The sequence below is a fragment of the Neoarius graeffei genome, chromosome 13 (assembly GCF_027579695.1).
Source record: "Neoarius graeffei isolate fNeoGra1 chromosome 13, fNeoGra1.pri, whole genome shotgun sequence".
NCBI lineage: Eukaryota > Metazoa > Chordata > Actinopteri > Siluriformes > Ariidae > Neoarius > Neoarius graeffei.
This window is the reverse complement of record NC_083581.1, coordinates 27373955-27400750: the sequence shown is the minus strand read 5'-3', so window position 1 is coordinate 27400750 and position 26796 is coordinate 27373955. Positions and strand designations below refer to the sequence as shown.

At 42.4% G+C, this 26796-nt stretch overlaps 1 protein-coding gene across 2 annotated transcripts in view; it reads left to right on the top strand.

The window, feature by feature from the left end:
* lrp1ab (low density lipoprotein receptor-related protein 1Ab) overlaps positions 1 to 26796 on the top strand; it is a 348035-nt gene that overhangs the window by 184898 nt on the left and 136341 nt on the right. For both annotated transcript variants that reach the window (XM_060937437.1, XM_060937436.1), the window contains exons 13-20: positions 1189 to 1411; positions 1610 to 1799; positions 4176 to 4304; positions 8184 to 8324; positions 17800 to 17925; positions 18060 to 18176; positions 19585 to 19665; positions 20511 to 20678. In XM_060937437.1, coding sequence (XP_060793420.1) covers positions 1189 to 1411; positions 1610 to 1799; positions 4176 to 4304; positions 8184 to 8324; positions 17800 to 17925; positions 18060 to 18176; positions 19585 to 19665; positions 20511 to 20678 — 1175 coding nt within the window. The remainder of the gene's footprint in view (positions 1 to 1188; positions 1412 to 1609; positions 1800 to 4175; positions 4305 to 8183; positions 8325 to 17799; positions 17926 to 18059; positions 18177 to 19584; positions 19666 to 20510; positions 20679 to 26796) is intronic.

The window sequence follows — 26796 nt, the reverse complement described above, 5'->3', positions numbered from 1 at the left end:
GAGCCCCGTGGCCGGCGAGGGCCTTTCTGTGCGGAGTTTGCATGTTCTCCCCGTGTCCGCGTGGGTTTCCTCCGGGTGCTCCGGTTTCCCCCACAGTCCAAAGACATGCAGGTTAGGTTAACTGGTGACTCTAAATTGACCGTAGGTGTGAATGTGAGTGTGAATGGTTGTCTGTGTCTATGTGTCAGCCCTGTGATGACCTGGCGACTTGTCCAGGGTGTACCCCGCCTTTCGCCCGTAGTCAGCTGGGATAGGCTCCAGCTTGCCTGCGACCCTGTAGAAGGATAAAGCGGCTAGAGATAATGAGATGAGAATGAATAATAATACACAAGATCTGAACTAAAACCTGGTTACTCACTGATGTTGCTTAGCATCAGACAGTTGCTATATTAGCTTAGCGGCTAATCAGCTCAGCTCCAGCTATCCCATTCCATTCCCAATGGCTGTGCACAATTAGCAGTCATGTAACTGTAATATCAGTAGCTGGAAAACAATTGCAGTATGAGGTCTCTGTGGCTCACTTCGAAGAAAAGTGCCTAGTCCGTAGCAGTATGCAAGATCAACACACAGCCTACTGCAGTTAACTGTAAACACCAGGGGCCGTATCGCTAAAACGTCCTATCTTCAATGAAAAGTTAAGATGGGACAAGTGTATGATAGGATTGTTTTCAATAGGCTACTCAATGCAAGCACCGGTAGTGACTGAGCTAAAGCTTGCCGCTTAGAAAATGACGGCAATTTATTGAGAACATGTTCACACTGATATTTTTAATGCCAAGTTGCAACTTAACAAAAGTGCGCGCCCCTTGCTGACACGGCCGCAGACTCAGACCCGGGTGGAGAAGGACAAGGAGGAGGGGTCGAGGGGGGATTTCACGCTTCTCACGATGTCTCCAAGCTGGAGCCATTTGTCCTCCGCTCCAATACAAACCCCTCGACATCAGTGCCGCGTTTGACTAAATGTTTCGCACTGTAGAAAAGGTAATGTGAGTGGAGGGCAGCGACTGGGACTGAATGTGCGGATGCTCGCGGTTAGATTTAGAATAGATTCTAATAATTCCAATTCTAGAATTTTAAACTCATCGGTTAACCGGCTAATGAGGCTCGGTGGTCGGTCAAGATTTTTTTTTTTTTAGTTTTCGCCATCCCTAATCTAGACCAGTAATACAGATGCCTGTGTTGTTTCAGTATGATGTACTGGAGCGACTGGCAGGAAGACTCAAGAGATGCCAACCGCGGCAGCATAAGGAAGGCGTGGATGGACGGCTCCAACTCCGGCATCCTCATCACCTCCAAAAACATGCTGTGGCCCAATGGCCTGAGTCTGGACATCGAGCAGGGCATGCTGCACTGGGTGGACGCCTACTACGACCGCATCGAGACGGTGCTGCTCAACACCACTGAGCGCAGGGTGAGAAAATCTGCCAAGCATTCGGATGAAAACATACCTAGAGAGAGTTTTAATAGTGGTGGCGTTTGTTCTTTTTGGCTTGTAAACGATTCAGTGTTTCGTGTAATTGTATCGTGTTCCATAAGAGAAAAATGTACGTTGCATTTCAGGGTTAAAGTGTAATCTTAAACCTGCTCTGTCTGTCCTCTGACTGGCTAGACGGTGTATGAGGGGCAGGAGCTGAACCACCCCTTTGGTCTTTGCCACTATAAGAACTTTTTGTTCTGGAACGAGTACCGCATTGGAGGCATTTACAAGCTGGACATGACGACCAAGAAGGTGACGCTGCTGAGAAGCGAGCGGCCGCCCATCTACGAGATCCGAACCTACGACGCCCAGCAGCAGCAAAGTACTGAGCTCTTCCTGTTGAGAAAGAAATGCTGTAAAACCACATTGAAATGGTTCATAGAAAAAGATCAGCTTGGGTTGTTTAAATTGCATGGATAAGTGTTCCACTTTGTAACAGTACGTTTTCCTCCATGGGAGAGTCATCGGATGACTTCGTAGTTTGTAACGTGACGAGCTGCTTTTCTTTCAGGTTGACTTCAAAGCAGAGACCTAAGAAAAGGCAGACTGTTTATAGCTGCTATAACGTATTTAATAACAGGACCTAACTCGTCTCGCAATATTAAATGTAAACAAACTGGTGAAATGACAAAGCGTTTTTCACAAATTGCTCCTAATAATAATTCTTGAAACTTAAAAAGATACATTCTTACCATCAAATACTTTCATTCCATATTTTGTTGCTTTTTTTTTTTTTTTTTTGTATTTTTTGGGTTTTGTTTTCAAGTAGAATTTTTATTTCGTCCTCGGTTGGTTCAAGCAACACGCGCCGCCATTTTGTTTTTCTCTACTCACGGTATATGAGCTGGTAGCCAGTCAGAGGGTGCGATTTGCTCATATCCAGTGAATGTGGATAGAATAAAAACGGTTAAAGTCTGAAGTATTGTTTAAGTTAAATTGTAACTATTGGTTAATTGCTGTGCTAGAAGAAGAATAAAACACTTCAGGACATGCTGTTATTGGAAAGTAATCAATTTCAGGGTAATCGTGTTTCTAGAACAGCACACCCTGCTGTGAATTATTTGTATTTATTTTTTTTCGCGGTCCGGTTTCCATCAAATCCTGTACTCTGATTGGCTGGCGAGCGGGTCTGTATCCTACGATACGGACCCCGGTTACGGACTTCTGGTGACTTGCTCGTTCACAACAACAAACAACATAGTAGCATTTTTTTTGGTCAACATTTATCTTTTTTTTTTAATAAGATTATCAAAAATCTTTAAATTTTTGCCAGCATTTCTCAGGAGAATAGTATTAATTTTACATCATGGATAGCGATAACGACAGTCTTCACAGCGAAAGCGAGTTTGACTGCCCTGAGGAAGAAGAAATAAAAGAAAAGATTTCAGGAGAAAGATAAAAACCTGTAACTGTTGCTAACGCCGAGCAAAAACATGGCTGAATCCTGAATGACTCAATTTTGTACAAATAGGGGACTACATAGGTGGCAAAATGTAGTTTTTTTTTTTTTTTTTTTCCTGCCATGGAAGTGCACTTGTATACCGAGGAGGAAGCAATTTGCATTACAGCCGTGAATGAGGATTCAAAATGGCGGCTCGCCTCGGCTTTGTTTTCCCTTTCGGGCGCACTCGTTTTCTGTTAGAATTTGGTAAAGAAAAAAAGAAATATATTATTTGCCAGCTTAAGGTCGGCCCGTATGGTGAAATACCGTGACCTTGGCCTTGAATACTGACCTCAGCCCAGAGGGCCTCGCTCAGTACTTTCAAGACCTCGGTCACGGTATTTCACCATACGGACCTCCCAGCTGATAAATAACATGCGTATTTTTTTAAAGCAACAATGGATGGGGTCTCTATTACCTCCGCCAACTTTGTTGAAGGAGGCTATGTTTTCACCTCAGTTTGCTTGTTTGTCTGTTCCCAATATAACTCAAAAAGTAGGGAACAGATTTGGATGAAATTTGGAGGAAAGATGAGCCACAGAACATTTGATTAGACTTTGATGCAAATCCAGATATAGATGTGGATCCAGGATCTTCCAATTTATTCTATCCATATTCACTGGATATGAACAATTGCATGTTCTGATTGGCGACTCTACTACTAGGCGATCAGCTCTTATACCGTGAGTAGAGAAAAACAAAATGGCGGAGTGTGTTGCTGAAACAACCAAGGACGAAATAAAAACTCTACTCGAAAACAACCCCTCCCCCCAAAAAATACAAAAAAAGCGCAACAAAATATGGAATAAAAGTATTTGATGGTAAGAACGTATTTGTTTTTTTTTTTTTTTTTAAAGAATTATTATTTAAGCATTTTTCACAAATTGCTACGGTCATTTTGCCAATTTGTTTACATTCTAAGTGGAAATGATTTTGTCGGTTGTTTTGTATCAAGTTTTTATTTATTGAATTTAAAAAAAAAATGCTCTGTCTCAACATCCAGTGAATGTGGATAGAATAAAACAGTTATTCCACTCAATCTCATTATACCGTACATGGCTTATAGCCAACTCGGTGCTATGCACCTTGCCAGCTATCCGCTCATGTACGACTTGATTTCGTGGAATAACTGTTAAACGTGGCTCGGTTGGAGGAATGCGCTTTACCGAGTGCGCTTCTAATCACTGTTGTTCTCATTGATTGAGCTGTTGTGTCTTTGTGGTCTGAAGTGTGTTTTTGTTGTGCATGTGTTTCCAGCCCCAGGCCATAATCCATGCAGGGCCAATAACGGTGGCTGCAGCAGTTTGTGCTTGCTCACACCAATAAATCGTACCTGTGCTTGTGCAGATGACCAGATTTTGGACGTTGACAACAAGACCTGCAAAGGTAAGAGGTCTCGGGCACAATTTGTTTTTAAAGTGGACCCCCAGGGTCCGCTGTATTACAGTAGTACAAATCACAGCCTGTATTATTAGGGGTCCAAGCACCAGAGTCAGGAATATCGGAGTGGAAAGTTCAGAAATGGAAAGCTCAGTTGCTCCAAAAAATATTGTTTGAACACTTGATATTTTGTGAGCATTTCTTTCCATACTGAGGGGCTCTGTGGAATTTAAAGAGCGCCCTTGCTACAAAAAGATTTGTAGATTAGACGTCCACTGTCCTAGGAATACAAATTTCAGATTGGAACCTTCATCCAACCAACCAATCAAGAAAGGGGTGTCTCTACTCACCCGTCCATTGATAAATCTGCCATGTTGTTTCATGGTAGCCGCGGGGTCTTAAAAGTCTTAAAAAAGTCTTAAATTTAATATGCCAAAATTAAGGCCTTAAAAAGTCTTAAATTGCTTTGCCCAAGTCTTAATTTTTTTAAACAAAGGTCTTAAATTTACTCATACTATTCTACGATGTGAAAACGTGGGTTTTGCGTAACATCAGTGAATTTCTTGGAGTATGCGCAAAGAAAGAAACAATATTGATACATTTTCACACCGGCGCAATCGTCGGAGTCCGTGGTGGAGAGGAGACTCCACGAATCGCAGAATGGGGAAGTGTCGTTTTAATCAGCAGTGGCTTTCAGATGAAAGATATCGTGATTGGGTGAGGGAGGTTCCTTGAAGTGACGTTGAAGCAAGATGCTGTGTTTGTCGAAAGGCCTTCAAGTTGTCCACTATAGGTCATTTCGCTTTAGAGTCTCACATGAAGAGCTCAAAGCACATTGCATCTGCCCTCCACCGCCACCAGCCCATCGCTCAGTCCTGCACGGTTCAATCTCCGAATGCACCTGGAGTTGGCACTAGCACCACTGTCGAACGTCAGCAGCATCAGCCAAGCCAGACATCATCGGCAAGGCTAGCAACAACACAAGGGCCGAGGAGTGGCATGATGGGTGTCGGTGGAACCCCGACACTTCGGGCAGAGGTGCTCTGGATTTTAAAAACAACTAGACCGGACAATTCCCCGGGGGAAATTGTGAGAGGATGCAGTGCGCGAAGCAATTTGGTCATGCATGTTTGCTGGCCGTGAATGTGTGACCCGCAATGACGTTTCAATGCAATGATTGTGTGTGCTTGAGACAGCAGCCGTCATGAAGAAGAGCTATTCAAGAGTATAAACAAAGTGACTACAGGCGGAAATTAGCATGTACTGCTATAACCTGGGACAGACATCTGTCCTTACCACAAGGATAATGTTTAATTTGTGCACTGTCCCTTTTAAAAATAAAATAAACTCTAAGAAGAGTGTTTGTAGTTTGTATGTACGAACAGAAGTGTTCCTAATAAAGTGGGCGGCTAAGGTGACGTGTCATGCCGACCGAGGCTGTTTTTTTTTTTCACAAAAAAAAGAAATTCACAAAATTCTTTCACAGTGAGCGCTAGAAGGGTCTCCTGAATAGACTGATGTAATTTTTTGTCTGTAGTGTTAAAAATGAGAGACTTTTCTGTCCCGTTTATAATGGGTGTCAATGAGCTACGACACACAAGGTCTTGAATTTTGTGCTGTGTTTTACTACGGACCAGGCCTCGAACAATGACAAATAACTCGACACTGAAAGCAGCTATTCACAAAATTCTTTCACAGTGAGCGCTAGAAGGGTCTCCTGAATCAACTGATGTAATTTTTTGTCTGTAGTGTTAAAAATGACGACAGTAGACCGAGTTAAAAATGAGTGAGTTTTCTGTCACGTTTATAATGGGTGTCAATGAGGCCATTCGGCTGCCCTCTTCTCAGTTTGAGGCTTCTCATTCAAAAACTGTAAATCCTATCGTTTAGGTAGACACATTGTGTAATTCAGGACAAGTTTTACTACTACTTTTGAGAAAATCATGTCTGTAGAATGAAATTTGTGGCTGAAAACACAGTTTAAGTGAGAAAGTTTGACCTTTTTTTTCAACCTCTCTCCACTCTGACTTAACGAGGTCCACTGGTGTGTAACGCAATAGACACCCATTCAAAAGCCGGATTTTCTCCCGGAACCCACATGGCGTTTGAGCCGGGACTGATCCAAAAATGTAGAACCTAGCAGAAAAGTTGAATGCCAGATCCACAGAGGAGAAGTTTTCCTACGTTTTAGAGTTAGAATCACGTCTCTAGGTGAAAGCATGCCAGAGCAGCGGACGTTTGAAAAACGTTGAAAAAGTGCTTTTTTTTTTTCAATTAATTCCATAGAAATGAATGGGGTTTTTTTTGGGCGATTTTTTTTCGCGACTACGTCGCGAAAAAATCGTATTCTGTAGAGAAAAGTAATAGCATAGCGAGTCCGATCGAGCCGCACGTTTTGATATATTGTTTGTCTGTGTGCGACGTATGGTTATTGAGTTATTCGAAATCAAAATTTGCATAGGAGGAAGAAGAATACGGAAGAAGAAGAAGAAACACGTAGAAGAACAATAGTTGCAGTGCTTTGCACTCGCCCATAGGTTGCTGTGCTGCAGCACTGCATCCTAATTACGGAACACCACTCGTACAGCTCGAATGAGGGCATAAGCGAACTCTTTAAGGCTGTGTTCCCAGACTCGGAAGTCGCTACAACATTCTCCTGTGGAAAAAACAAAGCGTCTTACACAACAAAATTCGGTCTTGTTCCTTATATAACGAAGGAGTTGGTCAAAGACGTTAACGAGGCAAGTGATGGATTTATCTCATTGTGTCTCTTATCTATCCACCTCCACATCTATGTCTTCCCTCCCTCCCTTGTTTACTAGGAGTATTTACATTTCTTTTTATTCTTCAAAATGTAAAATGGTTGAAGCAAGTTGAATGCTGGGAAACTAAGACAGAGTTTGTCTGTTTATCATCTCTGGGTGCATGGTCATAATTAGTTTAGAGACAGTTCTTTAGGCCTTGAGTTGGGCCCTCAGTTTGGCTTTTTGACTGGTGAGTGCACACCATTGTACCAATGTATTGGTACTCCAATTGCATTTTTGTGCACCTTTAAGAGACTTTCGGCTTACCTCTTTTCTATCGATCTATCTCTATCTCTCTTCCCATCTATCCCCCTCGTCTCTTATCTATCTATGCCCCTCTGTATCTCTCTCCCTCCCTCGTTTACAAGGGTACAAAATGTAAAATGGTTGAAGCAAGTGCTGGGAAACTAAGACAAAGAGTTTGTCTGTTTAGAGTGTTGTGAATGTTTTGATATTTTATTTAAAAAAAAAAATACACCCACATCACTTTTATTTTAAGAATCATCTCTGGGTGCATGGTCATAATTAGTTCAGAGACAGTTCTTTAGGCCTCGAGTTAGGCCCTCAGTTTGGCTTTTTGACTGGTGAGTGCACACCTTTGGCATTAATGTGTTGGTATGCCTATTGCATTTTTGTGTACCTTTAAGGCGTTGACGTGGACCCTACGTTGTGCTCCTTTCTTCCAGGTTTAGACTTGTTTTTTTGTCTTGAATGTGAAGATTCGACAAGCAATGCACATAATCACTTTTAAGTATATAACTTTTATAATAAAAATATTTTTACTTGAAACATTTGTCATTATTGGGAATTTGATCTGGTTTTCTACGACCGCATAATGGGTGCGATGTAGGTCTTAATTCTCATTTAAGTGGTCTTAAAAAGGTCTTAAAGTCTTAAATTTATGGTGGTCAAACCTGGGGAAACCCTGTGTTTATTCTAGACAGCACACATGTATGTATTTTGTGGGTGTGGCTTTGGAGTGTGATCGGCTTCATTTAGATTCATTCGCAACAAGAATCTTAAGACGTTCTTATTAGCTTTCTTGGGTTTAAAGCTTCACGCCGCACTGCTGTCTCCGCAGCCAATCCGTCCTACGTCCCCCCGCCTCAGTGTCAGCCCGGAGAGTTCGCCTGCAACAACAACCGCTGCATCCAGGAACGCTGGAAGTGTGATGGAGACAACGACTGCTTGGACAACAGCGACGAGGCGCCAGAGCTCTGCCGTGAGTCTTCTCTTACATTCTGACGGGATTAAAAAAAAAAGTCGTTGCACGGTTTGTGTTCACGTGTCCTTTTAAAGGAAAGCGTCACTGCGAAGTTCTTCTGACTTTTATCCTGTAATGCAGGGGTTCTCAACCTTTTCTACTTCGAGGCCCACGTATTCATACTTGTAACGAGTCGGGGCCCATTAAAAAAGATCCCCAATTATTTTGGCTCGTCTATTCTATTAGAAACTAATGTGTTGTAAAGTGTATTAATGGGATGCAGCATCACTCCCTGTTACAGACGGGAGCCCAGGAATTAAATAAATGTAATAAAAACAAACTGTTTTTAATTGTAGGAATTGTATTTAAAACTGTACGGATGTGCCAGAAGCCAAACCATGCATGCAGAGTATTCTCAGTCAAATGGGATTAAAGATTTTAAAGTTGTTTTTTTTTTTTTTTTTAAGATTGTGTTTTTATTCTTCGTCTTTTTGTATTTGTAATCATTTGTATGTGTACATGCACGACCCCACCAGCTCTGCTGATCAACTTATCGTGTTTAAATAAAGTCATTCGTTACGAGTTGGAAAATGATCTGTCTGTTGAGTTCCCGGACATCTCAAACTACCTGCTGCTGCAGACATCGTTCTACACGGACACACAGATGAAAACCTGGAAGGGCATGGAACCTTACTACTTTTTATATGTGGCTGGGTTAAAGATCTGGGGATCAGGACACAAGATAAATCCTGTATCGTTTTTGCCCGGGTAAGGAGGAATTTCTGGGCTTTTTGTCTGCATCTTTGACCTGGTTGCTAGGACGCTGCAAGCTTTAGCATCGGGTGTAAACAAAATAGCCGCTCAATTCTCAATCCTCCCTGCTATTCTCTTCCAGCAGGCATCACAGGTCCATATAATTTACGCACAAACGTATTTATTTATTCTGCCTACTGTGCGCATGCTCTCTCTCTCTCTCTCTCTCTCTCTCTCTCTCTCTCTCTCTGTGTGTGTGCGCGCACATGCGGGTTAAATGCAGAGGAGGAATGTGACAAAAATAAAGGCTTCTTGTTCTTAATTTACCCACAAATGTATTTATTCCACTTGAAAAGTGTTCGGCAAACCAGCTACCGGATTTGGGACACTGCGACATCCTGAACTACAGTGGTGCTTGAAAGTTTGTGAACCCTTTAGAATTTTCTATATTTCTGCATAAATATGACCGAAAACATCATCAGATTTTCACACAAGTCCTAAAAGTAGATAAAGAGAACCCAGTTAAACAAATGAGACAAAAATATTATACTTGGTCATTTATTTATTGAGGAAAATGATCCAATATTACATATCTGTGAGTGGCAAAAGTATGTGAACCTTTGCTTTCAGTATCTGGTGTGACCCCCTTGTGCAGTAATAACTGCAACTAAAAATTTCCGGTAACTGTTGATCAGTCCTGCACACCGGCTTGGAGGAATTTTAGCCCATTCCTCCGTACAGAACAGCTTCAACTCTGGGATGTTGGTGGGTTTCCTCACATGAACTGCTCGCTTCAGGTCCTTCCACAACATTTCAATTGGATTAAGGTCAGGACTTTGACTTGGCCATTCCAAAACATTAACTTTATTCTTCTTTAACCATTCTTTGGTAGAATGACTTGTGTGTTTAGGGTCGTTGTCTTGCTGCCTGACCCACCTTCTCTTGAGATTCAGTTCATGGACAGATGTCCTGACATTTTCCTTTAGAGTTCGCTGGTATAATTCAGAATTCATTGTTCCATCAATGATGGCAAGCCGTCCTGGCCCAGATGCAGCAAAACAGGCCCAAACCATGATACTACCACCACCATGTTTCACAGATGGGATAAGGTTCTTATGCTGGAATGCAGTGTTTCCCTTTCTCCAAACATAACACTTCTCATTTAAACCAAAAAGTCCTATTTTGGTCTCATCCGTCCACAAAACATTTTTCCAATAGCCTTCTGGCTTGTCCATGTGATCTTTAGCAAACTGCAAACAAGCAGCAATGTTCTTTTTGGAGAGCAGTGGCTTTCTCCTTGCAACCCTGCCATGCATACCGTTGTTGTTCAGTGTTCTCCTGATGGTGGACTCATGAACATTAAACATTAGCCAATTTGAGAGAGGCCTTCAGTTGCTTAGAAGTTACCCTGGGATCCTTTGTGACCTCGCTGACTATTACATGCCTTGCTCTTGGAGTGATCTTTGTTGGTCAACCACTCCTGGGGAGGGTAACAATGGCCTTGAATTTCCTCCATTTGTACACAATCTGTCTGACTGTGGATTGGTGGAGTCCAAACGCTTTAGAGATGGTTTTGTAACCTTTTCCAGCCTGATGAGCATCAACAATGCTTTTTCTGAGGTCCTCAGAAGTCTCCTTTGTTCATGCCATGATACACTTCCACAAACATGTTGTGAAGATCAGACTTTGATAGTTTCCTGTTCTTTAAATAAAACAGGGTGCCCACTCACACCTGATTGTCATCCCATTGACTGAAAACGCCTGACTCTAATTTCACCTTCAAATTAACTGCTAATCCTAGAGGTTCACATACTTTTGCCACTCACAGATATGTAAAATTGGATCATTTTCCTCAATAAATAAATGACCAAGTATAATATTTTTGTCTCATTTGTTTAACTGGGTTCTCTTTATCTACTTTTAGGACTTCTGATGATGTTTTAGGTCATATTTATGCAGAAATATAGAAAATTCTAAAGGGTTCACAAACTTTCAAGCACCACTGTATTTAGTATTTGTCTTCAAACTTGAAAAAAATTCGTGGCCCACTAGATGGTGCTTCGCTGGCCCGGTGGTTGAGAAACACTGCTCTACTGAATCATTTCTATTCTCATAGGCATGTTCTCTTCCAAGATGACTCCGTCCGCATCCACAGCTCGAGGGAGCTCACCGTATGAGTGGTTTTGGATTGTCAAAATGATGTAAATTTTATGCCGTGGCCTTTAGTCATCACATGATCTGTCTGCGTGATCATCAAAACACCTAATGTTGAATGGCCTTTTTTTTTTTTTTTAAATGGTGTTTATCCCTTAATTACAGTTCCAGAGACTTGATGCCAAGGAACATTTCAAGCTGTTCTGGTGGCTTGTGGTGACTCAACACCTTACTAAGCCATGCTGTTGTTGTTGTTTTCCATTCATGTGTCACCCGTGTGTAGCTATTTCTACTCAGTTATTGTCTGTGATGGTCAGTATCGTGATGTACACTATCTAGGAAAAGAGAAATTTTGAGAATATTGAATTTATATTAGAACAGTGTTTCTCAAACACTGGGCCGCGAGGCACTGTCTAGTGTTGTGATTCCCCGACCAAGTTGAAGTTAATATTTTTTTTTCGTAGTAGGGTACAATTGCTGGGTTGCACCCGACTTCACAGCTGCCTCATTAAGCTACGATCACACTGCAGCTCGTGATGCTCTGCGATGGGTTATCAATGAAAATAAGGCGTTTTGATGGCAATATTCACGTGAGCTAAAAGTTGTGGCCACACAGTGGGTGAACATTTGACTGTTGCACCTTTGCATGCTTGAGCCTGGCGCAGCTCAAGTGGCCACGCTCACTTGGGACCCGATCATTATGGGAAACACCTGATACTGAGCGCAATCAGCACGCACTGATACAGAAACTGTTTTCACAAAGGCTTTGCGAAGTATTTTCATTATCACGATCACGTTTGTTTCTAGCCATGTTTATAACAATATTTAAATAATCTGCTTTGTGTTTTTGTAAATATCACGCCTGCTAATAACCACTCACATCCGTCCACCGCCGTCTATCTGAGTGTCCTGATCCCCAGATCTTTAACCCAGCCACATATAAAAAGTTGTACACCTTCATGCTCGTCCAGGTTTTCATCTGTGTGTCCGTGTAGAACGATGTCTGCAGCACCAGGCAGTTTGCGATGTCTGGGAACTGAACGGATGGATAAGTTTCCACCTCGTAGGAAAAATCCTTCTTTGTTAGCGTGTAAGGATCTGATCCATAGACATATAAACATAGACGCAGCATTGAGCTGGTGGCCCGTTGCTGGGATACGTCAGAGTGTCCGCCATATTGGATGTGGCAAATCTTCCCCGTAAACCAATGCAAGTAAATGGACTGAACTTCATAAAGCCCCTTTCTACAATGATCTTTAACTCGATGCCTTTTATTCACCCATTAAGACACACACGTATATATTTGGGAAACAAACAGGCACCAAAACAACACATATAACTTTTAATGTGATTGTTATAAATCAGTGGCGGCTGGTAGTCTTTCAAACGGGAGGCTGGTCGGTTACGATATTTCCAGATTTTAAAAGAAAAAAGAAAAAAAACATCAATTTTGCCCATACTCTTGCCTCTGATCTGGCTGATTGTTGGCAGGGTCACAAACTGTGAAATAACAGGTTCTTTTGGCCCATTAGCCTACTGTCCAATATACATGATGGTGGTGTTGGGGGGGAGGGGTATATTTTAACATTTTATATTTTAAAATTGTGGCATGTTGTTTAAAAATTGATCATTATTGAAAGCAGCTCTTTGTCAGGAACCTCAGCAGTAACAGCAGAGTGTTCTGGAATAGGCACAAGCGCTGACCTTGGGGAGCCAAACATAGAGCTGGGTGCCACACATTTCATTCAATGACACTTTCCCTATATTTTACTTATTTTGACTGAGAAATGTTTTATTGACAATTTTGATAACCCTTCACTTTTAATCCAGGTCTGTAGTGTGAAATGTTCTCGGCTGTGTTTTTGTTTAAAAATGTTTTCCAAATTGTAGCTGTGTTTAATTCATATCCAGAGAAATATATATTCCAATATAATATACTCAGCATAAACATTTTAAATAGATTCTATATTTTTGGTCCATCCATGACATATTACTAAAGTAGCCTATTTACTGTTGTTGATGTGGGTCACTTGCTGTTAGCCAATTCACTTTCTCGTACCAGGAGAGCTGAAAGGAACGAGTATTATTCCCTACCTTTTTCACCAAGTCAATTTGAGGCGTTGGTCTACCCTGCTCTTTAATTTAAATTTTTTCCTTGAAAGGAAGACTGGCAAATGGCTTCGCCAAAATTAAATCAGCAATGCTTGGCATCCGTGCGCAGCTTTCTTGCTAGCTGACTAGCCCCCTCAAGTTCAAGTTCAGTCACTCAAATAAACGAAATTTCTGGAACTAAGATAGCAAACTTGACAACACTATATTTACACTTTATTTACAATGAAAATATATACAAACTAAAAAAGCTGGTAGAAACCGTATGTAATGAATGAAATCGAAATGTAAGCTGATCTCTTACAATACACCACAGCACTTGCGAATCCGCATGGGACTGAACTGAAATTCACCGCTGCCTGTCTATATTTGAAACGAGCTGTCAATCAAAGAAAATATCCGGCCGCTTTCACCAATCACCAGTCTCCTCGCGGAAACTGCCATGTCCCTCCCACTGTGAGGCTGGGAGTCCGTGGGCGGGCGTTTTCGCACTATTTGTCCAATAACCGTCTTGCATTTTGATATTGAAAAGCGCATAGCTCCCAAATGCCATTGAAGTCCACTGAGGCTGGGCTGCATCGCGCTGTCACGAGGGGGAAAAACTCACGCACACATTAGGCGAACTGGGGAAAGTGATAACGGAATGATTTCGCACTGTAGTTGGGTTGAGCACATATATTTCTATGATTCTGGATCTGAAATAGCAATGTTATAAGGTCGGCTATAACATAAGCCTAGCGCAATTCATCCCACACGATGTTCGTCATTTTTCGAGGAGGCTGAGCCTCCCTCGTTGTCTTAGAGCAATCGCCCGTGTTATGAATAGTGTGCGAAATACCCCGTACACTGCAAACTAGCGACAGATACGCGATAGATAGCTCAGGTAAGCTAATCAGTCAGCATACCGTAGCAAGCTACCAAAACCTGAGGCCACAATAACCAACCTACAAGACTGAATATGATAAATGATGGAAATAGTGGAAAAAACTGGAAATAGTGAATGAAAATAAAAATTTACTGTTTTATTTATTGAGTCACCACACAGACCTACTCTCGTTGAATAAAGTGAGCTGAATGACCGCCAAACTGAGTTCGGCCAGGTTCTAACGTCATACCAAAACAAAATACATCACTGATTCCTTCACATTCAGAAAGGTTAAAAACATTCATCATACGTTCAAAAACGTTCATCATAGTGTGGCACTGTATTCTCTAATTCTCACCGCTTATAACTATACACCTACCTGGTGGAGATGAGCTGGGAAACTGAAGACTGAAGGAACAGCTCCCTCTCTGATCCTGACTGTCTGACCTGTTCTGTCAAAATCCTCCGTTCTGAAGTGTTCACTGCAGAGCATGGATGACGGAGTAGCAGAAAACCCTTCCCGTCGCACAGCTGTCTCCCACTGCTTTTTCATGTCTTTATTTTTGGGAAACCTACATAGTATGTGAAAAGTTGGCTAAGCAACTAACAACAATCAGCGTAGTTACGAAGGAAATACTTCGTTGTTTGGAGACAGGTTTCACCAAGCGGCTATTACGCGCGAGACTTCATGTTAGCCACAAAGTCAGAAAAATCTGTTCGTAAAATTACGCTATAATGACCAAATACGATGAAAAGTATTTTTCCAGTCTCACCTGTGAAAGGTAATCCCATGTGATCTCGTTTGGACGGTAAACCTGTTGGTACAGTTAAAGGTCCCATGGCATGAAATTTTCACTTTCTGAGGTTTTTTAACGTTAAAATGAGTTCCTCTGACCTTCTTAAGTCACCCCAGTGGCTAGAAATTTCATAATGTGTAAACCAAACTATGCCCAACATTTGAGAATGGCGCGTCAAAACGGCACGTTGATAAACTCTTCCCTTTACTACGTCAGCAAGGGAGATGATCCCCACGCCCCCCCTCTGGATTCCCACCCACTGTATGGATTGCCCCGCCCAGTTGTAGTGAGGAGACCATAGAGGACACAACATCATGGCATCACCTAAGCGAGCGAAACATGGAAATTGCGCTGTACATGGATGTGACAACACAGAAAGGAGTCTGTTTTTACTGCCAACGGGAGAGCCCCTGAAGACGCAGTGGCTTAATTTTATTTACTTCAATAATACGCCGTCGAGTCTACCTAAGACGGTGTATGTTTGTCGGAAGCATTTTCCTGATGAATGTTTCCACAACTTGGGACAGTACAGGGCAGGTTTTGCACATCAACTGTCACTGAAGCCTGGGTCCGTACCAAGCATCCCTGCCGCATCAGCCACAAACACCGAACAAGTAAGTGGCCGAATCCCATTTCACCCCTTGGACCAACCCCTTGGCCCTTCCCCTCCATTTTGCGCGTTCACGTGAAGGGGTAGGGGTATCCCAATCCCAGTTAACGCGGAGGGGTAGGGGAAGGGGGAGGGCTTCTGTACCCCTCCAAACGGAGATTTTCCTGGAGCTGACTCCGAACGAAGGGGTTTGAGTGATTTCCCACAATGCCATGCGGATTTCAGCGAGATTTCATAAAGATGGCGGTTCCCGCGGCGAAAGATTGTCATATGTATTTTCTCCATTATTTACGTGTTTTAAGTTGTTATCCAGAGGAAACACGCCGCTTGATTCGCTTTCGAGCTGAGAATGAGCAGCGATTTCTGAAATCCAAGCTGCTGCTAAAAAGCTTTGGGAGTGAGTATTGTTTTCGGTTGCTTGACTGCGTACGTTTTGTTCTGTTATTCTCGCTTTTATTGTTTACATGAGTGTTCTGACACCTCATTCTGTCGGATGTGGTGCACGAAGCGCCAAAGATATCCCATTCAGTGGTGTTAGTTAACAAATCACACCCTGCCAGCAGAGATTTCTGCCTCTGGCTCTGACTGTAGCGGCTGGTCGCAGCCAATGACGCATTTGGTCGCGTTTTGCTAACGTAAACGCTGACGGAGGTACGCGATGACGTATGCGATCGTTGAAGGGCTATCCCAGTACGTAAGGGTTGAATTTCAAGCCCTATCCCTTGTAGCTCAGTTTCAAGGGGAAGGGCCAAGGGGAAGGCGGAGGGGAAGGGGGAGGGGGAGGGGTAGAAATTAGAATTGGGATTGGGCCTAAGTGTGTAACTGTTAAGTCGTTTTGCCGTGTTTTAAAATCGGTGCACGTTAGCCTTGCAATGGCTACATTAGCGGTGCAGCTAACCGCTTCCTGCAGTTAGCCAGGTACTCTGCACTACAAAACCAAAAAGCATGCAGCATGCTCTGTTATAATAGCCAATCAAAACAGTTTTTACAAAGACACCCACATTCTTTTTTTTAAGTCACTCGTTCATTTTATTTGTTTGTTTGTTCAGTAAAAACCTAAACATTTGTTGAATTTATTTTATTTCCTCGTGTCGCACCTTAATGACGTCAGCGCGCTGTATTTTTCCCTTCGCGGTTTGTTCCTTCTCTCTCGACATAGTAAGACACCCACATCCGCTTGTTCTGACCCACTGGAGGTAGCGTCACAGTGCTGTTAGCCAATCAGAGATAACACGTTTACATGTCATGAATATTAATAAGACCCGCCCCCACCCTCTACCCTTCCCCGCCTCCTGCTTCTCATTAGCAAAACGACGCACTGGGAAAAGCGCTGAAATGGGGCTTTCTCCCAGGAGGCTATATCTACGTGCCAAGGGTTCATTTCGAGAAAGGCTGCGGATATAACATCCGGAAACCTCCACGAGCCCGTTTAAAGCATCAACAAACCACCATGCCATGGGACCTTTAAACGCAGCACATGAATGAGGCATCTTCAACCAGAGACGGTCGAAGAATCTCCACTTTGCCACATCCAATATGGCGGCGAGGATGACGTATGATTCTACGCAGAATGCGGCGTCTGTGTTTATATGTCTATGATCTGATCCCATTGAGTGGTTTCTATATCCACTTCTTTTGTCTTGGTTTTAATAATTTGCTTGTTTGCTGAATGCAAACATGGCAATAAGTTCTTGTGTTAATGGACCAGACTCCACTTTCAGATCATTAATCCCTTTTGACTGAGAATGCCCTGCGTGCATGGTTTTACGTTCGCTTCTGGCACATCCATACAGTTTTAAATACAATCCCTACGATTAAAAACAGTTTGTTTTTATTACATTTATTTCATTCCTGGGCTCCCATCTGTAACGGAGTGATGTCGCATCCCATTAATACACTTTACAGTAGGTTATTAGATTCGAATAGAATAGACGAGCCAAAATAATTGGGGATCTTTTTTTTAATGGGCTCCGACTCGTTGCAAGTATGAATAGATGGGCCTTAAAGCGGAAAAGGTTGAGAACCCGTGTTTTCGAATATTCCACAGCATGTCACATACTGTATAATCTTTGTTAGGTATTGGGGTCATTATGATTAGACAAGGACGAAAAAATATTCAGAAAAGTCTGTTTTCTCAGTCGTTCACATTTAATTGGGTTTCTAGTCCTAGTAGTTTGCACTGAGTCCATCTCCTTCCTTCATCAGACCAGCACACTTGCCCTGCTGATCGCTTCAAGTGCCACAACAACCGCTGCATCCCCATGCGCTGGCTCTGTGACGGAGATAACGACTGCGGCAACAATGAGGACGAGTCCAACACCACCTGCTCAGGTACGAGATGCACGGTCTGTACTGAATAGTGTAAACCTGCAGGTATCCTCTCATGAGGAATAGTGTTGAAGCACGTTGTTTTGAATTGGGACAGGGCCCAAGCATTGACGGCTGTCTTTCTGTTTCTGTGCCAGCTCGGACCTGTCCTCCGAACCAGCACCAGTGTGCCAGTGGACGCTGTATTCCTAAAACCTGGACGTGTGACTTGGACGATGACTGCGGGGATCGCTCGGATGAACCAGCTTCCTGTGGTGAGTGGTGACAGTGCAGCTGGACAGTTAGAAATTTTAGGATGAATCCACCGATCGTGGCGAGAAACAACCAGATAAACGGGTCTCGCCCACGTGATTTAAGAAGGGTTGATGGTCTTTGGTGAACCAGAAGACTTCCTGTATGAATGTAGAATGGGCTCATGTAGTTTTTAGGGCTTGTATTGTAGTCAAACCCGATTTGGAAAGGAGAGATCCTTGTTTAGAGATGATCTATGAATGAGTGATGATTCAGAAGATGATCATTATTGCAAAGTTTCCCAAATGGAAAAATCAGCACTGCCTGCTTCCTGTTAATGAGCTGCTTACTGTTCATAGTGAGCACTACAGCTTTAGGCTGTGTTATGAAGACTCATACCCTCTCTCATACATCTCTCTTTCTCTCTCTCGCACTCTCTTTCATGCATCTCTCTCTCATACATCTCTCTCTCTCTCTCTCATATACATCTCTCTCTGTCTCGCTCATGCATCTCTCTCTCTCTCTCTCTCTCTCTCTCATATACATCTCTCTCTCGCATACCTCTCTCTCATACTCTCATATATATTACACTCATCTCTCTCTCTCGCATACCTCTCTCTCATATATATATATATATATATATATATATATATATATATATATATATATACACACACTCATCTATCTCTCATATACATCTCTCTCTCTCTCTCACATACCTCTCTCATATATATATACACACTCATCTCTCTCTCTCTCATATACATCTCTCTCTCTCTCTCTCTCTCTCTCTCATACATCTCTCTCTCTCGCATACCTCTCATATACCTCTGTCTCGCATACCTCTCATATACCTCTCTCTCATACATCTCTCTCTCGCATACCTCTCATATACCTCTCTCTCATATATATATATATATATATATATACACACACACACACACACACACACACTCATTTCTCTCTCTCGTACATCTCTCTCTCTCTCTCTCTCTCATACCTCTCATATACCTCTCTCTCATATATATATATATATATATATATATATATATACACTCATCTCTCTCTCTCATACATCTCTCTCATATCTCTCTCTCGCATACCTCTCGTATACCTCTCTCTCATATATATACACACTCATCTCTCTCTCTCATACATCTCTCTCTCTCGCATACCTCTCATGCATCTCTCTCCCTCTCTCTAATACATCTCTCTCTCCCTCTCTCTCTCTCCATCTTGCATACCTCTCATACATCTCTCTCCCCCTCTCTCTCTCATACATCTCTCTCCCCCTCTCTCTCTCTCATACATTTCTCTCCCTCTCTCTCTCATACATCTCTCTCTCTCTCCCTCCTTCCCTCCATCTTGCATACCTCTCATATACATCTCTCATACCTCTCTCTCTCTCTCTCTCTCTCTCCTGGACTGCAGCCTACCCAACTTGTTTCCCACAAACCCAGTTCACATGTGCCAACGGGCGCTGCATCAACGTTAACTGGCGTTGTGATAATGGTGAGTGAACCTTTAACCCTGTTGTTTATTCCAAATTCTTTCTGCATCGTAGTAATTTACTCCATGTGGTTTTCTTGCACTCTGGAAGCTGTTTCAGTTTCTTGCTGTTTATTACTGTCTGGGATCTAGAAGATTTCTTTTTTTTTTTTGTGACGGAGTTCAACTTGATTCATCCTGAAGCAGACATGGACAAACCCTGACGATGTGTGCACATGCAGTGAAAAGTGGGACCACCACAGCTTATACGCAATCATTAGCTGAACAACTTTACTCGAACATGATCTGCTAACTCTGATAGCAGAGTTATTCATATATACTTTCCATATTTTGTTACTTTTTTTTTTGTTGTAATTTTTGGGGTTTTGTTTTCAAGTAGTTTTTATTTCGTCCTCGGTTGATTTAGCAACACGTGCCGCCATTTTGTTTTTCTCTACTCACGGTATATGAGCTGATATCCTAGTGGTAGAGTCGCCAATCGGAGCACGCGATTGCTCATATCCAGTGAATGTGAATAGAATAATACTCATTTGGGTCTGTATCGATGCACTTGCGAAGCTTTTCATACGTTATTACATTATAGTAGCTACCGTTTTTCACTTGCATGGTGGGCTAGCTAATAAATTCAAAGGCCAAATGTAGCCTTAACGAATGGAAAGCCACATCCTTACCTGTTGTAAAAGTATACGTTTTGTAGGCCTGCTAGCAATCAGCCGACGTCACTGCTAACACTCACCTCAAGCATATTAACCACTGCTGCAAATATAAAGGGGTGTCGAATCACATTTTCGAGGAACCTAAAAGGAGTTTAACTGCTGCATATAGTGACGAAGTCCATGTGTGCGTAGATAACGACTGTGGAGACAACAGCGACGAAGCAGGCTGCAGCCACTCCTGTTCGAGCGTGCAGTTCAAGTGCAACAGCGGTCGCTGCATCCCAGAGTACTGGACCTGCGACGGAGACAACGACTGCGGTGACAACAGTGATGAGAAGAGCGCCAACTGCACCAACCAGGGTGAGCGGGTGACGTTCTGCAGCATGTCTGCAGACCTCTGGCTCTTTGTTTGAAACATCTGATTTCACTTCCCGAATCCACATCTGGTTCTAGACTTCACTTCCTGGGGGAGAGTATTTTAAGAATGCTGACTTGTCAGCACTGAAATACTGTTTCCTGTGTAGCAGCATCTGAGATTTTTACTCCAGATTTTTTCCTCTCGAACTAGCAAAGCCGTTCGTCAAAAACGAACTTCAATCCAGTGAGGAGGCAGTGATTGTTCTGCTGTGGTAAAACAGTCTATAATGGAGATATACAACCCAGATTCCAAAAAAGTTGGGACAAAGTACAAATTGTAAATAAAAACGGAATGCAATGATGTGGAAGTTTCAAAATTCCATATTTTATTCAGAATAGAACATAGATGACATATCAAATGTTTAAACTGAGAAAATGTATCATTTAAAGAGAAAAATTAGGCAATTTTTAAATTTCATGACAACAACACATCTCAAAAAAGTTGGGACAAGGCCATGTTTCCCACTGTGAGACATCCCCTTTTCTCTTTACAACAGTCTGTAAACGTCTGGGGACTGAGGAGACAAGTTGCTCAAGTTTAGGGATAGGATTGTTAACCCATTCTTGTCTAATGTAGGATTCTAGTTGCTCAACTGTCTTAGGTCTTTTTTGTCGTATCTTCCGTTTTATGATGCGCCAAATGTTTTCTATGGGTGAAAGATCTGGACTGCAGACTGGCCAGTTCAGTACCCGGACCCTTCTTCTACGCAGCCATGATGCTGTAATTGATGCAGTATGTGGTTTGGCATTGTCATGTTGGAAAATGCAAGGTCTTCCCTGAAAGAGACGTCGTCTGGATGGGAGCATATGTTGCTCTAGAACCTGGATATACCTTTCAGCATTGATGGTGTCTTTCCAGATGTGTAAGCTGCCCATGCCACATGCACTAATGCAACCCCATACCATCAGAGATGCAGGCTTCTGAACTGAGCACTGATAACAACTTGGGTCGTCCTTCTCCTCTTTAGTCCGAATGACACGGCGTCCCTGATTTCCATAAAGAACTTCACATTTTGATTCGTCTGACCACAGAACAGTTTTCCACTTTGCCACAGTCCATTTTACAGTGGTGCTTGAAAGTTTGTGAACCCTTTAGAATTTTCTATATTTCTGCGTAAATATGACCTAAAACATCATCAGATTTTCACACAAGTCCTAAAAGTAGATAAAGAGAACCCAGTTAAACAAATGAGACAAAAATATTATACTTGGTCATTTATTTATTGAGGAAAATGATCCAATATTACATATCTGTGAGTGGCAAAAGGATGTGAACCTCTAGGATTAGCAGTTAATTTGAAGGTGAAATTAGAGTCAGGTGTTTTCAGTCAATGGGATGACAATCAGGTGTGAGTGGGCACCCTGTTTTATTTAAAGAACAGGGATCTATCAAAGTCTGATCTTCACAACACATGTTTGTGGAAGTGTATCATGGCATGAACAAAGGAGATTTCTGAGGACCTCAGAAAAAGCATTGTTGATGCTCACCAGGCTGGAAAAGGTTACAAAACCATCTCTAAAGAGTTTGGACTCCACCAATCTACAGTCAGACAGATTGTGTACAAATGGAGGAAATTCAAGACCATTGTTACCCTCCCCAGGAGTGGTCGACCAACAAAGATCACTCCAAGAGCAAGGCACGTAATAGTCGGCGAGGTCACAAAGGACCCCAGGGTAACTTCTAAGCAACCAAAGGCCTCTCTCACATTGGCTAATGTTAATGTTCATGAGTCCACCATCAGGAGAACACTGAACAACAATGGTGTGCATGGCAGGGTTGCAAGGAGAAAGCCACTGCTCTCCAAAAAGAACATTGCTGCTCATCTGCAGTTTGCTCAAGACCACATGGACAAGCCAGAAGGCCACTGGAAAAATGTTTTGTGGACGGATGAGACCAAAATAGAACTTTTTGGTTTAAATGAGAACCATTATGTTTGGAGAAAGGAAAACACTGCATTCCAGCATAAGAACCTGATCCCATCTGTGAAACATGGTGGTGGTAGTATCATGGTTTGGGCCTGTTTTGCTGCATCTGGGTCAGGATGGCTTGCTGTCATTGATGGAACAATTAATTCTGAATTATACCAACAAATTCTAAAGGAAAATGTCAGGACATCTGTCCATGAACTGAATCTCAAGAGAAGGTGGGTCATGCAGCAAGACAACGACCCGAAGCACACAAGTTGTTCTACCAAAGAATGGTTAAAGAAGAATAAAGTGAATGTTTTGGAATGGCCAAGTCAACGTCCTGACCTTAATCCAATCGAAATGTTGTAGAAGGACCTGAAGCGAGCAGTTCATGTGAGGAAACCCACCAACATCCCAGAGTTGAAGCTGTTCTGTACGGAGGAACGGGCTAAAATTCCTCCAAGCCGGTGTGCAGGACTGATCAACAGTTACCGGAAACGTTTAGTTGCAGTTATTGCTGCACGAGGGGGTCACACCAGATACTGAAAGCAAAGGTTCACATACTTTTGCCACTCACAGATATGTAATATTGGATCATTTTCTTCAATAAATAAATGACCAAGTATCATATTTTTGTCTCATTTGTTTAACTGGGTTCTCTTTATCTACTTTCAGGACTTGTGTGAAAATCTGATGATGTTTTAGGTCATATTTATGCAGAAATATAGAAAATTCTAAAGGGTTCACAAACTTTCAAGCACCACTGTAAATGAGCCTTGGCCCAGAGAAGACGTCTGCGCTTCTGGATCATGTTTAGATAGGACTTCTTCTTTGAACTATAGAGTTTTAGCTGGCAACGGCGGATGGCACGGTGAATTGTGTGCACAGATAATGTTCTCTGGAAATATTCCTGAGCCCATTTTGTGATTTCCAATACAGAAGCATGCCTGTATGTGATGCAGTGCCGTCTAAGGGCCCGAAGATCACGGGCACCCGGTATGGTTTTCCGCCCTTGACCCTTACGCACAGAGATTCTTCCAGATTCTCTGAATCTTTTGATGATATTATGCACTGTAGATGATGATATGTTCAAACTCTTTGCAATTTTACACTGTCGAACTCCTTTCTGATATTGCTCCACTATTTGTCGGCGCAGAATTAGGGGGATTGGTGATCCTCTTCCCATCTTTACTTCTGAGAGCCGCTGCCACTCCAAGATGCTCTTTTTATACCCAGTCATGTTAATGACCTATTGCCAATTGACCTAATGAGTTGCAATTTGGTCCTCCAGCTGTTCCTTTTTTGTACCTTTAACTTTTCCAGCCTCTTATTGCCCCTGTCCCAACTTTTTTGAGATGTGTTGCTGTCATGAAATTTCAAATGAGCCAATATTTAGCATAAAATTTCAAAATGTCTCCCTTTCAACATTTGATATGTTGTCTGTTCTATTGTGAATACAATATCAGTTTTTGAGATTTGTACATTATTGTATTCTGTTTTTATTTACAATTTGTACTTTGTCCCAACTTTTTTGGAGTCGGGGTTGTACTGTTCACAACTGATATTTTTTTTTTTTATTATTTATTTTATTGATAATGGATTTGGTAGTTTGCCAGTTCCCAGCCACCAGCCAGGTCTCCCCTACCCTTATACGACAGCTACCACTCGAAGGTGCTATTTGACGTTACACAAAACGGCTTCCCGTGTTCTTCATAAAGAACGTAAGAAAGCACAACTTTATTCATCACACACTTGTGAAATTTCCTCTCTGCATTTAACCCATCTGAAGCAGCGCAGTGGGCAGCCATGTTAACAGCGCCCGAGGAGCAGTTGTGGGTTAGGTGCCTCGCTCAAGGGCACCTCAGCCCAAGGCCATCCCATATTAACCATTTTGTTTCTGCGTTTACAGAGAAATCTGTGCTTGGGTTCTTGGGATAACTTGTTTTTGGACTGTGGGAGAAACCGGAGCACCCGGAGGAAACCCACGCAGACATGGGGAGAACATGCAAACTCCGCACAGAAAGGCCCCCGCCGGCTGCTGGGTTCGAACCCAGAACCTTCTTGCTGTGAGGCGACCGTGGTAACCACTACACCACCGTGCCGCTCATAGTCATCTATGGAGCTACATAGTCCAATAAGAATGATGGATTGAAACCAAACGCAAGTAAAATATGACTTATGGGCCAGTTGACTGAAAGCAAAAGGATATAGAATTGGGAAGATGCGCGTTTTGTTTCTGCGTTTACTTTCAGTTTGCGCTAACTTTATCGAGATCAACTCTGGCTTCGGTCTTGTGATCCAGTAGAAACCCAGGAACGTTGTCAGTTTAGTTGGTAATACAATGAAAGAGCTGCTGATTGTTAGAGTGTAACTCCACCCACTGCATAATTGTGAAAAATGCTAAAAAGATGGCGGTGGGGTTGGGAAGGGTCGGTGTAAACTCCTGTGAATGAGTCTTGATCAGTATGTATTTGAAAATGAGTGCGGTTTCACAAACTCCCACGCAAGGGCGGGGACTTAGGCAGTGGACCGCCCACCTCTGAGTAGAGGTCGTTAACGGGGTCTTTTTATTTATTTTTTAAATTAAAATTTCATGATGGGCGGCACGGTGGTGTAGTGGTTAGCGCTGTTGCCTCACAGCAAGAAGGTCCTGGGTTCGAGCCCCGGGGCCAGCGAGGGCCTTTCTGTGCGGAGTTTGCATGTTCTCCCCGTGTCCGCGTGGGTTTCCTCCGGGTGCTCCGGTTTCCCCCACAGTCCAAAGACATGCAGGTTAGGTTAACTGGTGACTCTAAATTGACCGTAGGTGTGAATGTGAGTGTGAATGGTTGTCTGTGTCTATGTGTCAGCCCTGTGATGACCTGGCGACTTGTCCAGGGTGTACCCCGCCTTTCGCCCGTAGTCAGCTGGGATAGGCTCCGGCTTGCCTGCGACCCTGTAGGACAGGATAAAGCGGCTAGAGATAATAAGATGAGAGAATTTCATGATGTAGAGATGAGCATCGGCCTTGCAAGGTTCAGGAGGATTTTAACCAGTCGATGGCATTTTGAGCCATTTTCAACTCAAAATGCTCAGTTTTGGTAATTTTGTCAATATTAATACCAACGTTGATGTGTTTCATCAAGTTCCAGTCATGTCGTGTTTAGTTTACAACTCAAACATTTAAGTCTCGGTGAACTTTTGGCTCAAGTGCTGGCACGTCTGGGGGAGGAGAGAAATCTGTGCTTGGGTTCTTGGGATAAAATCCTTGTTTTTCTCGCCGCCAATCAAGGATTTATATTTTAGTAGCGTTGGTGGCTCCTTACTTTACTATACGTTCTCTTTAAGTGCTTTTACATGAAGCAGACTAATTCATATCCATGATATTACCAAACACTGATGTGTACCATCCTCGTACTGCGTAACACTTAAATAATATTGGCTGGCTTTTCTTCGTGGTATATCAGATATATTCCATTCAGCTGGCTTGACATTGAACGAGTCGAAGACGAGTAGCTGAATGGAATATATCTGATATACCACGAAGAAAAGCCAGCCAACATTTATTATTAGGAAAAAAATATTATAATAATGTTACTAATAACAAAAAAAAATGAAAATGGAAAACACGAAAAAAGAGAGGGGGGGTCAGAGGCAAGTATTTTCTTTACTATTGAGTATAGTCAAGTCTTTAATCAAAAGAAGTTGCATCAAACACATTTTCATAATAATCTAGAAAGGGCTGCCATCTAGTTTGGAATTTTTCTTTTGAATTATGTATAACGGTCCTGATCTTTTCAAGCTGAAGAAAAGACATTACATCGCTCACCCAACATGAGTGCTTAGGAGGTGAGGGTGACTTCCAGTTTGTTAATATTAAACGACGAGCTAATAAAGTACAGAACGCAATCAGCTGTGATTGGCCCTTTGACAAAGACGGTTCAGTGGGTACCACTCCGAAAATGGCAATTATAGGATCTGGATCTATTATTTTTCCACAAATATTGGAAAATGATTTGAAAATATCCAACCAAAATGTACGTAGAGTTGGACATAGCCAAAACATATGTGCTAGGGTAGCGGGCGCTTGTTGAGATGAGATGAAATGAAATCTTAAGTGGCATGATAAGAAAATATTCTTTTTGATAAGTTTTAGTGTTGAATAAGCTCAATTTTA